Raw genomic sequence first — 13,280 nt, forward strand, 5'->3', positions numbered from 1 at the left:
ACATTTGTGAAAGAATGGGTCGCTCTCAGGAGCTCAGTGAATTCCAGCGTGGAACTGTGATAGGATGCCACCTGTGCAACAAATCCAGTCGTGAAATTTCCTCACTCCTAAATATTCCACAGTCAACTGTCAGCTGTATTATAAGAACGTGGAAGTGTTTGGGAACGACAGCAACTCAGCCACGAAGTGGTAGGCCACGTAAACTGACGGAGCGGGGTCAGCGGATGCTGAGGCGCATAGTGCGAAGAGGTCGCCAACTTTCTGCAGAGTCAATCGCTACAGACCTCCAAACTTCATGTGGCCTTCAGATTAGCTCAAGAACAGTGCGCAGAGAGCTTCATGGAATGGGTTTCCATGGCCGAGCAGCTGCATCCAAGCCATACATCACCAAGTGCAATGCAAAGCGTCGGATGCAGTGGTGTAAAGCACGCCGCCACTGGACTCTAGAGCAGTGGAGACGCGTTCTCTGGAGTGACGAATCGTGCTTCTCCATCTGGCAATCTGATGGACGAGTCTGGGTTTGGCGGTTGCCAGGAGAACGGTACTTGTCTGACTGCATTGTGCCAAGTGTAAAGTTTGGTGGAGGGGGGATTATGGTGTGGGGTTGTTTTTCAGGAGCTGGGCTTGGCCCATATGGCCCATATGGACTGACGTCATATTGAACCCTATGGATTAGGAATGGGATGTCACTTAAGTTCATATGCGAGTCAAGGCAGGTGAGCGAATACTTTTGGCAATATAGTGTATATACAGTTTATATTCAGAATTCAAAGTCAAAAGTCAAAGAAGCTTTGTCACTTCAACCATATATAGCAGATGCAGTACACAGTGAAGTGAAACAACGTTCCTCCTAGACCAGAGGTGCTACACAGAACACAAACAAAGTACAGTGACGCAGACTAACATAGAGCTATAACAGAGATAAAAAAAAAAAATTAAACTATAATTTAAAAATTAAAATTAAACTAAAAAATTAAACTATACTTAAGATGCAGTCTTTAAGAACTAGACGTACAACTGAAGTGCACAGGGAGACAAGGCAAGACAATGCAGACAAACAACATATAGGCCGACTTTGTGCAATGAACAGACAATGTGCAAAGAACAGTGTATACAGTGATTGCAGATATTAAAGTGACACATGTAAACAGGATTAATATAAATATATATAAATGTAAAGTGACATGTGCATGCAAACAGAACAATTTAGTGTGTGTGTGTGTCTGACTATGTCCAGCACAGTTCAGTTCTTTTTTTGTGCGCGTGTTATGTATGTGTGTGTGTGTCCGTGTCCAGTACAGTTCAGTTCTCCTTTGAGATCAGATCTTGGTTGTACGTGTGTGTGTGTGTGTGTGTGAATTCACACACACACACACACACACCTGAAAAGAGGTTTAACAGTATAAACAATAACCTGAGTGTTTTAACACCATCAGCCTGTAATTAATGACCTTTATCTGACATCTGTACTCTCCACATCAACACACAGTACTGAACCAGATACAAAGAGCTAAATGCTTTCTTCTGCTGACTAGGGCTTAGGGGTTAGGGGGTAAGTGTTAGAGGTTAGTGTTTAGGGGGTAAGTATGAGGGTTTGGGGCTTAGGGAGTAAGTGTTAGGGTTTAGGGCTTAGGGGGGTTCCAGAATTTTATGGTGACTTACAGATGGACTTGTTACACAGGCACTCTCATGATTTTTAGGTGATTTTTAGGTGACAGTGTAGCAGATGTAGGACATCAGGATGAAAATGCAGGAGTCAGTATCACTGGTATCAGAACCAGAATTTCCAGAATCAGTATCAGAATCAGAATGTTCTTTATGTGCTAAGTATGCCCACACATACAAGGATTTTTTTATGGTTCTGGTAAAAAACAAAGAACATAAACAGTGTAAAAATATAAATAGATGTTATATACATGTGAAAAATGTTCAAACGTAAGGTCCAAGGTCTGAAGGATATGTTTACTACCAATATTGCCCTGGGGGAAGTTCAAAGGCAGATCAGTTGTTCAGCAGATTAATGGCCTAGGGAAAGAAGGGTAAAAGGTCAGAAAGGGGGCAGGCTAGGTGTTCTGAACATATGCATTTCTTAGAAGGTGGATAGGGGTCTGATTTAATTCAGCATCTTTAGCCAGTTAAAGCAAAGACACAACAACAAGAGAAGCAAATGAATCCAAAATGTAAGACACAACAATGGTGACGAGGGCAGTTAGTGGATTACAAGCAAGTTATATCTGATCCCGTATTAGTTTAAACAATGGATTCTACTGCATCAGTGCTGAAAATCTGACTGCTGCAGGGAATCCGCAACTTTGGGACCACAATGGACGAGATGGCTGTTGGCTTTTGAATTGTTTGCAGATGAAAAGGGGTTGCTGTTGGGACAAAATACAAAATGTGGTAATCAGAGGAAAAGGAGAGCCACTATTGGGCAAAGAGACACTAAGGAGACTGACACTAAGGAGACTGACAAAGAAAGATATTCTGTTCAAGTTTGGTCTCAAGCAAAGATGAGCATTTCAACTGAGGCTAGCTGAAGCGGGAACCCTAGCTTATTTTGACAAGAAGGCACAGACCAAGGTTATTGCAGATGCGAGTCTGGTAGGCATTGGAGCCTTGTTGATTCAAGAACAGAATGGAGAGAATGTCCCCACATGTTATGTCAGTTGCAGCTTTAATAAATGTGAGCAAAAATACTCACAGACGGGGCCAGGGTGTAGGGGACCAAGGCCTTCAGTTCCTGGGTGGAGAACAGTGGTGGTTGGTAACCATAGGAGGCTTGGAAGGGTGAGAAGCCAGTGGCAGTCGATGGTAGAGAATTGTGGGCATATTCAACCCACACCAATTTGGATGACCAGGACACCTCAGTGCACAGGATGCAGTGCCCTACCTCCAGTTCTTGATTCAGCCGCTTGGTCTGACCATTGAATTGTGGGTGGAAGCTGGATGACAAGCTGATGGTAATCCCCAGAAGCTAACAGAATCCCTTCCAAAAATTGGAGGTAAACTGTGGTCCAAAACAATGTTATGTGGAAGGCCATGAAGGTGAAAAACATGTTGGATCATAAGTTTGGCAGTCTCCTTGGCTGAAGGCAGGCTGGGCAGAGTGATGAAGTGGGCCAGTTTTGAAAATTGGTTGACAACTGAGAGAATGATGGTGTGACTGGTGAATAAAGGGAGGCCAGTGATAAAGTCCATGGAGATCATGGTTACTGGGGAACAGAGAGAGGATGGAAGAACCTGGCCGGGGGGGCTTTGGGAGACTTATGCTGGGCTCAGGTTGGACAAGCAGCCACACAGTAGCTTGGAGGTAGCTTGCTTGACCCTCCTCTCAATGTCAAGGTGGAGAGCTCTGACCATGATGGGGGATGGAAGGATACGCTTCACAACCAGTTCCTACTTGCTGGGGTTGAACTGACGTGATAGGGCATCTGGTTTGCTATTCTTGGAGCCTGGGTGAAATGACAAGGTGATATTGAACTGCCCAAAGAATTGGGTCTAGCAGGCTTGTCTCAGATTAAGCCTTTTGTCTATCAGAAAGTACTCCAAGTTTTGTGGTCTCTCCATTCAAGGAAGGGTGCCCTCTAGACAGTGGGTGTAGGGGTGGGTGTATGAACTTCCAATAGAAGTTAGCTAAACCCAGGAATTGTTGGAGCTGCTTACAGGTCTCCAGTCCCGCACTGCCTTTATCCTTTTAGGGTCCATCTGTATGATACTGGACGAGAGTATGAAACCCAGGAAGGTGGTTCTGGAGATGTGGAACTCGCACTTCCCTGCCCTCATGTACAGATGGTTCTCCATGGAAAGACATAACAGAGATGTTCCTCCAGGGAGCAGGAGAAGATGAGTATGTTGTCCAGGTACACAAAGACAAATTGGTTAAGCATGTCTCTGAGAACATCATTGACAAGTGTTTGGAACACCGCTGGTGCATTGGTGAGACCAAATGGCATAACCAGGTATTCTTAGTGCCCTATGGGGATGTTGAAAGCAGTCTTCCACTCATCTCCTTCTCTGAGGCAGATGAGGAGGTAGGCATTCCGCAGGGCCAGCACAGTGGCCCCCTGGAGGAGTTCAAAGGCAGAGGACATAAGTGGAAGTGGGTAGCGGTTCTTCAAATTCAAATTTTATTCGTCACATACAAAATCATACACAGTACGACATGTAGTGAAATGCTTATTACGACTGTCCTACATTTGAAGAAGAGTATAAAGTATAAAGTAAAGTGTGTGGACAAGAAAAGTATAGGGATATAGGTAATAAAATTATAAATGGAAAAATAGGAAAAATAAAAACTTAGTAGAAATTAAAGACTGTCAGGGTTGTGTAGAGGGATGAGCCAGGAGCATGTGGTAAGTGCACAACCAAGGCTTTACTTTATTTACAACTTCAGGCAAAATGTAATAAAGACGAGAAAACCCAACTGCTGCTGTGGGAGATGGATGAGAGCCTGAAAGAGAGATCAAAGGGAAACAAAACATATAGTATGCCACTAACAGTGTTCAATACTCGCCGCTGTCTCTGGCGAGTATTGGGCTTAAATAGTCTCTGGCTAATAGCCTGCAGGTGCATCAGTGATCAGGTGATTGGGGCGTGGTGACATCACACCCCCCCATGGGCGTCTCCAGACGTCCGAGACCAACGACGGGGGTGGCCGCGGCCCCTGGAACTCGGAGATGAGCGTGGGGTCGAGGATGTCCTCACAGTTCTTTTCTCCCCACGATCTTTTCTCCGGACCATACCCTTCCCAGTCGACAAGGTACTGGAGTTGACTGCCCTGTTGCCGCGAGTCAAGGATATCTCAGACCTGGTAGACTGCGTCGTCTGCACCCATCTCGGGTTGCTGTGACTCGGCTGGCTCTGTGGAAGGAGGAAGAATAAGATCAATATATTGTTTCAGGAGGGATGTGTGAAATGTAGGTGAGATCCGATTGAGCTTGTATGTCACGTTGTTCATGGCCTGTCGAATAGTGAGTGGACCTAGGTAGTGGGGACTTAAATTTTTACAGGGAAGATTGAGTCGCAGGTCCCGTGTAGAGAGCCAGACCTTGTCGCCAGGCTGGTACAGCGGCACTTCCCTCCGGTGGGTGTGGTGCAGGTGCGTATGCGCTGACTCCCAGACCCTCTCACTCTCTCTGAACCAATAGTCCACAGCTGGGATTTCGGAAGGTTCGCCTGACCATGGGAACAGAGGCGGCTGGTAACCGAGCACGCACTGGAAAGGAGTAAGCCCTGTAGCTTCCTGGCAGAGCGAGTTCTGTGCATACTCGGCCCAGGGCAGGTATTGGCTCCAGTTCTCCTGATGGTCTCGGCAGTAGGTTCAAAGATAGCGCCCGATCTCTTGTATTTTGTGCTTGGTCTGGCCGTTAGTCTGTGGATGATAACCAGAAGAGAGATTTATTGCTACGCCCAATTTCTTAAAGAAGCTGCGCCACACCTTGGAGGTGAACTGGTGCTCAAGTGGTTAAGGCTCTGGGTCGTTGACCGGAGGATCAGGGGTTCAAGCCCCAGCACCGCCAAGTTGCCACTGTTGGGCCCTTGAGCAAGGCCCTTAACCCTCTCTGCTCCAGGGGCGCTGTATCATGGCTGACCCTGCGCTCTGACCCCAACCTCCAAGGATGGGATATGCAAAGAAAGAATTTCACTGTGCTGTAATGTATATGTGACAAATAAAGGCTGTTTCATTTTCATTTCATGCTGTTTCACCATGTTAGGCCACCAATACCTGTCTCGAAGGAGTGAGAGGGTTCTCTGTCTGCCCGGATGTCCCGAGCCCGGATAGGAGTGCACCGAGTCTAACAGGAGTAGACGGTGGGACGAGGGCACGTACATTTTCCCCTCCGGGGTTCCCGGCGGAGCAGGTTCTTCTGAGGTGGTGGCTCAGATCTCCTCATCGAGGTTCCAAAGAATGGGGCAGACAAAGAGGTCTGGAGGCAGAATATGCTCTTCTGATTTCAGATCAGGGGAATGGGCACATGACAAGGCATTGGGTTTGAAGTTTTTATGGCCAGGGCGATACGTAACCTTGAACTGAAACCAAGTGAAGAACAGGGCCCAGCAACCTTGGCGAGGGTTTAGCCGCCTGGCTTCCCAGAGGTTTTGAAGGTTTTTATAGTCTGTGATCACTTCAAAAGGATGCTCCGCACTCTCCAGCCAGTACCACCACTCTTCTAATGCCAACTTGATGGCTAATAACTCGTGATTACCTATATCGTAGTTGTGCTCCACCAGGGATACCTTCTTTGAGAAAAAGGCGCACGGACGGAGAACAGAAGGCTCACCTCTCCACTGAGATAATACTGCGCCAACACCGACAGAGGAGGCGTCTACCTCCACCACGAATGGCCAGCTTGGATCGGGGTGTAGCAGGGTAGGTGCGGAGCAGAAGGCAGCTTTGAGTTTCTGGAATGCTTTGCTTTGGGCGTCCAGTGGAGCTTTTTCAGCTTGTCACATAGAAGGGAAGTAAGGTGCAGTATGTTGACTATATCCCACTATAAAACGGCAATAAATGTTTGCAAACCCCAGGAAGCGCTGTAATTCCTTAACCGTTTGTGGCTGCAGCCAGTCCCTCACTGCTTTTACCTTAGCTTGATCCATCTGAATCCCCTTAGCAGAGATGATGTATCCCAGGAAGTGTATTATAGTACAGAGCATCTTCACTGGATGAGAGTGAGAGCCAACAATCAGAGCAGCATCGTGATACCGTGGATTGAATATCACCGAATTTAACTGGGCTGTACTCACCGCTGGGCGTTGGGGCCAGACTGGGCAGGTAGGGATGGAGTGACCTGAAGCTCCACAGTATAAGCAAAGTCCACGCTGGAGCCTGCACTGACATTCGCCCATGGACAGGTGGTACATGTCCATGTGCATAGCCTCGGGTGCAGAGAAATCCTTGTGGGGTGAGGTATCGGGTCTGTTGTTCCCCTCAATGGTGAACGCGGCAAGATGTTGAGACACACTGCCGGTAAGCCACGAGTAGCGCCGCCTCATTCCAGCCACTAGATCCCGCAAGTGTCCGGAAGCGCAGCGTATACTTGCGGACGGTGTTCTTGCCTTTCCATAGGATGAACAGCTCATTGTGAACCGAGAGGGCGGAAGCACTCGTGCCAAAGACCGCCTTGAAGTGGGCCAGGAAGCCAGCCAGGGAGACGAGTGTTGGGCTCTTGGATGTCCACAATGCCTCTGCCCAGCATCGAGCCTGGACAGTAGCGATAGGATGAAGGCAATCTTCACGCAGTCGTTGGGGAACAACATCGAAATAGAGTTGGCATTGCATCACAAATCCTAATAATGCTGGTTTGGCCACGGGACAGGCCTTCCTGTAGTGCAGCCATCAGTGCAGCGACCCAATCTGGTGCAGGAGACGGTCCAGCTTGCATCTGCTGTGCATCCAGTGTGAGAGATGCGCCATTGAGCTGATCGTGCTGACCTTGCATCTTGCAGGTAGGACTCCATTAATTTGTTCAGGGCGAGTATTCTGTCAGGGTTGTGTAGAGGGATGAGCCAAGAGCATGTGGTAAGTGCACAACCAAGGCTTTACAATTTCAGGCAAAACGTAAGAAAGATGGGAAAACCCAACACAGGTCACTGCCGCTGTGGGAGATGGATGAGAGCCTGAAAGAGAGATCAAAGGGAAACAAAACGTCTAGTAAGCCACTAAGTGTTCAATACTCGCTGCTGTCTCTGGCAGGTATTGGGCTTAAATAGTCTCTGGCTATTCGCCTGCAGGTGCATCGTCGGCACTCAGGTGATTGTGTATCAGATATACATATATAAATATATGTGTATATAAAAATATAAATATATAAAAATGTGTATAAATATATAAACACAATATAACATAATAATATAATACAATTTATTATACATAATATATAATATTATACATAATAAAATAATATAATAGTATAATATAATATCTATAATTATAATATGATAATAATAATATGATAATGTAATATAATGTAATATTTATAAAAATATTTATAATATAATATATATATATATATATATATATATATATATATATATATATATATATATATATATATATACATAAACATCTATAACATATAGTATATACATGTATGTAGAAGTCAAATATAAATATAATTGTAATGACAATGACTTGACAGTGATGCTGTTCAAGCCCCAGTAGTCATTGCAAGGGCAGAGTGACTTGTCCTTCTTCTCAACAAAGAAGAACCCAGCTCTAGCCGGGGATGAGGATGGACAGATGGTACCAGCAGCAAGGGACTCGTAGATTTATGTGTTCATGGCTTCCATTTCGCCTTGGGTTAGGGTTAGGGTTAGCCTTGTGGGGGTATGGTGCCAGGCAGGAGATCGATAGCACAATTGTAAGGCCAGTGCAGATACAGTGAGGAGGCTCTGGCCTTACTGAAGGCCGCACTCAGATCGTAGTAGTGAGCAGAGACGGAGCTGACATCTGGAAGGGGCTCATTGATAGCCGGAGACCGGGGGTTGTGCTTCTGGAGTCACAGGAAACTGTACATAACCGGAGTATGAGGTGATGGGATGACAAGGAAGGATAGCCATTCCTGATGAAGCTCTGTGACAACCACACATAAGGGCTTACTGCACGATGTGGCCATCCAGGGCCCGGACCTGAATTGCTGAGGGTACAGGTTTATTTTCGATGCCCAGTTGACAAGCTAGCTCCTCATCAGGGAACTCCATATTGGCCCTGGAATCCACAAACATGATTAATTCATGAACCTGGTCATTGCCAGTGATGCAGGCCTTCAACAGCAGTTTGGAGAAGACTGGGGCTGGTTGGCTCGCTGCTGACTGCTCCTTCAATGGCCAGCCCTGCCTTTCGCTGGGCAGGAGAATGCAATGTGCCCGTCCTCCCCACAGTATAGACAAAGTCCATTAGCTCAGCATCTCTCCTTTTTAGCAGGGGGCAGGTGACAAGGACTGATTTCCATGGGCTAGGAGGAGACCAGAGGAAAAAAGGCCATTGTCAATGGTGGTGCAGCAGGCAAGAATGGGTGGCTTGTCCCAGACTGGGGCTCCATGAGCGTCGGGGGGTCCTCTCAGCTCATTTTTCCTGCGGGTGGCTAGGGTGATCAGCTCGTCCCACGGCAGTTCATGGATGGCACGCTCGTCCTTACATTACAAAGTGTCATATAGGGTGGTGGCATTCCACCCACTATTGATGGCAGCTGTACGGAACTTCACGAACTCTGTGACTGAATGGCTGCCCTGGCTCATCTTAAACAACATCTGCACTGCGTCAAACCTTGCACAGCTCTCTGGAGAAAGTCTCATAGGTGGCAAAGACTGTGGACTGTTGCTCCCACTCAGCAGTTGCCCACAGCCTGGCCTTGCCAGAAAGCAGAGAGATGACATTTGCTACCTTGGAACACTCAGAGGGAAATGAAGAGGGCTGTAGCTCAAACACCACTGCACACTGCATTAGGAATGTTCGACAGAGTCCAGGTTCCAGCTTATTGATTCCCTGGTTTTGACTTTCACCTGGTTTTTGACTCTTGTCCTTCATTTTTGCCTTTGTCCTTCGTTTTCAATAAATCTGCTAATGGAACCTGATGCTAACACCTCTGGCTTTTGTATGCCACAAAGGCTCACTTAAACTGCACTATTCTCAAGTTAAACAGGACTTAACCAGCACTGTCTGCAATTTGTGATCGATGTCAGGGTGTAGAGGAAGCTTTATCTTATTCTTTTTGGTTTTGCCAGAAACTTCATAGGTTTTGGCAAGATATATTTTCTTAGGATTTTGTGGCATATAACCAGATTTTCCTACACAAGATGGAATTGGCAATCTTTGGCTGCTCTGATACTGTTTCATGTTTGCCTTATTATTTGCAGTTGGTGTTAATTGAGGAATGGAAATGTACTACTCTCCCACGTTTTCAGAGACGACTTGAGAGACTTGGGAGATGATCTGTGTCATTTATCTTAAAAATTTTTTAAAATAAAAATTTTTTTCACCCTTTTTCCCCTTCCTCCAACATTTAGATGACAGCGGAATAACATAACGTTATGACCACCTGCCTAATATAGTGTTGGTCCACCTTTTGCTGCCAAAACAGCCATGACCCTTCGAGGCATGGACTACAGTAGATCCCTGAAGATGTGCTGTGGCAGCAGATCCAAGTCCTGTAAGTTGCGAGGTGGAGGCTCCATGGACTGGACTTGTTTGTTACCCACAGATACTGGATTGGATTGAGATCTGGGGAATTTGAAGGCCAAGTCAACACCTGAAACTGGTTGTTGTGGTCATCATTCCTGAACCATTACTGCTTTGTGGCATGGTGCATTATCCTGCTGAAAGAGGCCACAGCCATCAGGGAATACCGTTTCCATGAAAGGGTGTACATGGTCTGCAACAATGTTTAGGTAGGTGGTACATGTCAAAGAGCCATCCACATGGATGGCAGGACCTGCCTCCGCTGGCTTGCCTTCTTCCCATAGTGCATCCTGGTGCCATGTGTTCCCCAGATAAGCCATGCACACGCACCCGGCTATCCACATGATGTAAAAGAAAACATGGTTCATCAGACCAGGCCACCTTCTTCCACTGCTCTGTGGTCCAGTTCTGATGCACATTTATTATTTATAACAAAACACAATATAACACAATTAATGCAATTGGTGGTGCAAAGAGGTCAACACAGGCATCCTGACTGGATGATTTAAAGCAATTTGAGCAACAGTAGCTCGTCTGTTGGATTGGACCACATGGGCCAGCCTTTGTGTTATTCATTGGCATTTAATGCTTATTTATCAGTTCTGAACTTAAAGTATAAATAGTGCTTTAGATTGGGGTGGCTGCAGAAAACTCAATAATCTGATAAATAAGGCCTAGTACATGCATTAGTTAATCATCTTACTATTTAATATGTCATGTATTTATTATTATCTTTCTAAAAATCATGCCATACGTTTACAAAGTATATTTTATGTATTATATATTATGTTTATAATGTTTTTTTTTTTTTTTGGTTTTTTTTACATATTTATTGACTGTTGCTTTACCTTTAAGAAACTTGTTATGCAAGAATTAAGCATTTACAGCAATTTTGTGTCTTATGTTTGTTCTTGTAAACAAATCTCTTGTAATAGCTTGTAAATATATAATTAACACACTTATTATAAAGCATCATTTATAATCACACTCTTTGGTGTTTATAAAGATTTATAATCACACTCCTGTGTTTATGAAGATTTTTACTAAAATCAAATTCAAATCAAATTCAAATTTTATTTGTCACATACATAATGTGATATCATACACAGTATAATATGCAGTGAAATGCTTACACAACTATTTGTTGTAACCCTTGAAAAGGAAAAGGAATAAGGACAGAAAAAGACAAGGATAAAATGTAAAATATAAAATATGTAATATAAAATATAAAAATCACACTCTCTGGGGTTTTTTTTTTCTAAAAAACAGTTTTTTTTAAACTGTTTTTATTTATTATTTGTATATTCCTGTAAACCTGCTTTGCAACAATGTACATTATTAAAAGCACTACACAAATAAGAAATAAGATAATAAGATGCAAAGTATGCTGCAGTAAGTAGTTATTTCTATTTTCTCTATTTTATTTTTACTATATCCTCTATTCTGTTTTCATTAAAATCTAATTTAGTGATGTAATTACAGTGATGATTAAAACTTGATTGCCATTTGTGGTTACACTTTGTTCTTTATATTTTGATTACACAAGATTTAATTCATTAACATGCATCTTATACAATCACATAACATTTATTCTGTTGAAAAATGTGAAATGTTCCTTTTCTTGAAACTGAAATAAGATAAAGTAAGAATTTATGTCTAAAACGAAACTTGAGCCCTCATTTTACAGGAAATCAGTTTTCGGATACTATTCAAAATCTCCTGCAGTTTTAATCCATATATTATGGGATTGAATAGAGGAGGAATAAGTAAATATTCAACTGACAGGATCATGGCAATAATGTGAGGAATTTGTTTAGATTCTATTCTAGAATTTATAATTTCAAAACACATGTTGACAGAAAAAATAATGAAAATGAGCAGATGTGGTAAACAGGTCTGTAGAGCTTTTCTTCTAAAATCTTTAGAATTATTTAAACAGACAGCAAGTATCCTAATGTACGAGTAGATTATAAAGATCACTGGAGGAAACACAGTAATGCTGAAAATAAAAAGTCCATATATGTTATTAAGAGATGTTTCTTTACAGCTTAATTTCACAATCGAATAATTATCACAGAATATTCTGTTTAATTTAAATCTGCACAGCTGAAGTCGAGATGTTAGTAGAACTGTTATACCAATTGTACAAGAAGGCAAAAACCATGACAAAAATATGAGTTTTCTGACAATGTGCATTTTTACAAGAGTTGCATAATGTAATGGTTTACAGATGGACACATATCTGTCATAGGCCATAGCTGATAACAGAACAAATTCTGATGAAGCATATGTGTACATACAAAATGCCTGAAATATACAAGCTTCATAAGAAGTGATTTGTTTTTCAGACAGTAAATCAGTGAGTAGTTTAGGATAAAGAGCAGTTGATCCGAAGAGAGCATTACAGAGCAGAGCAGCAATAAAAATGTACATGGGCTCATGGAGGTGTTTGTTTTTGTATATGATAGAAATGATAACAGTATTAAAGCAAATTATCATTAAATAGACAGTGAGAGCAAATGTAAAATAAAAGTATCTGTAATGCTCTAAACCCACATGTCCATCCAGAGTAAAATATGTAATGCTGGTAGAATTATCCATTAATTTATCAAAGTAAATCCATGTGGTGTTTTTCATAATGTAGATACTGATGGTGTGGTGATGAAATCATGACATTTATACTTTCACTGTGACTCCTGAGATTCCTGGAGTTGTGACAGGAACTAATTACAAAATCCCACTGCTGTAAACAACCTTGTCAGAATGCTGAAACAGATGCAAATGAACTTGAAGCAGTTTGATAACAATCAGCAATTGACAGCTGCAGAATGAATGTGAGGCAAGTTCAAAGTAAAACAAAAAACAGGCAAAAGGTCAGTCAATCAGCAAACAGGACAGTGTATCAAATTAAAGTGTTTCAAGTCAAGTCAAGAAGCTTCTATTGTCATTTAAGCTTTTTACAACTGGTACAGGACACTGTGAAATGAAATAACATTCCAAAAGAACCCTGGTGCTACACAGAACACATAACTAATACCTTAGGTTTTTAACATAGTTTTACAAGTTCTACATAAAGTTCATATATGCAAGTGGATGGTAAGTG

The 13,280-nt window shown here is 43.1% G+C and overlaps 1 protein-coding gene across 1 annotated transcript; it reads right to left on the reverse strand.

The window, feature by feature from the left end:
- Positions 1-11,833: 11,833 nt before the first annotated feature.
- On the reverse strand, positions 11,834-12,781 carry LOC131345334 (putative gustatory receptor clone PTE03). The gene has a single exon (XM_058378177.1). The coding sequence runs from the start codon at positions 12,776-12,778 to the stop codon at positions 11,834-11,836; it is 945 nt and encodes a 314-aa protein (XP_058234160.1). The 5' UTR covers positions 12,779-12,781.
- Between the last annotated feature and the right edge of the window lie 499 nt (positions 12,782-13,280).

Source organism: Hemibagrus wyckioides, linkage group LG24 (genome assembly GCF_019097595.1).
Source record: "Hemibagrus wyckioides isolate EC202008001 linkage group LG24, SWU_Hwy_1.0, whole genome shotgun sequence".
NCBI lineage: Eukaryota > Metazoa > Chordata > Actinopteri > Siluriformes > Bagridae > Hemibagrus > Hemibagrus wyckioides.

Coding starts and splice junctions, on each gene's coding strand:
- LOC131345334 (XM_058378177.1), bottom strand. CDS start 12,778: ATGGATAATTCTACCAGCATTACATATTTTACTCTGGATGGACATGTG.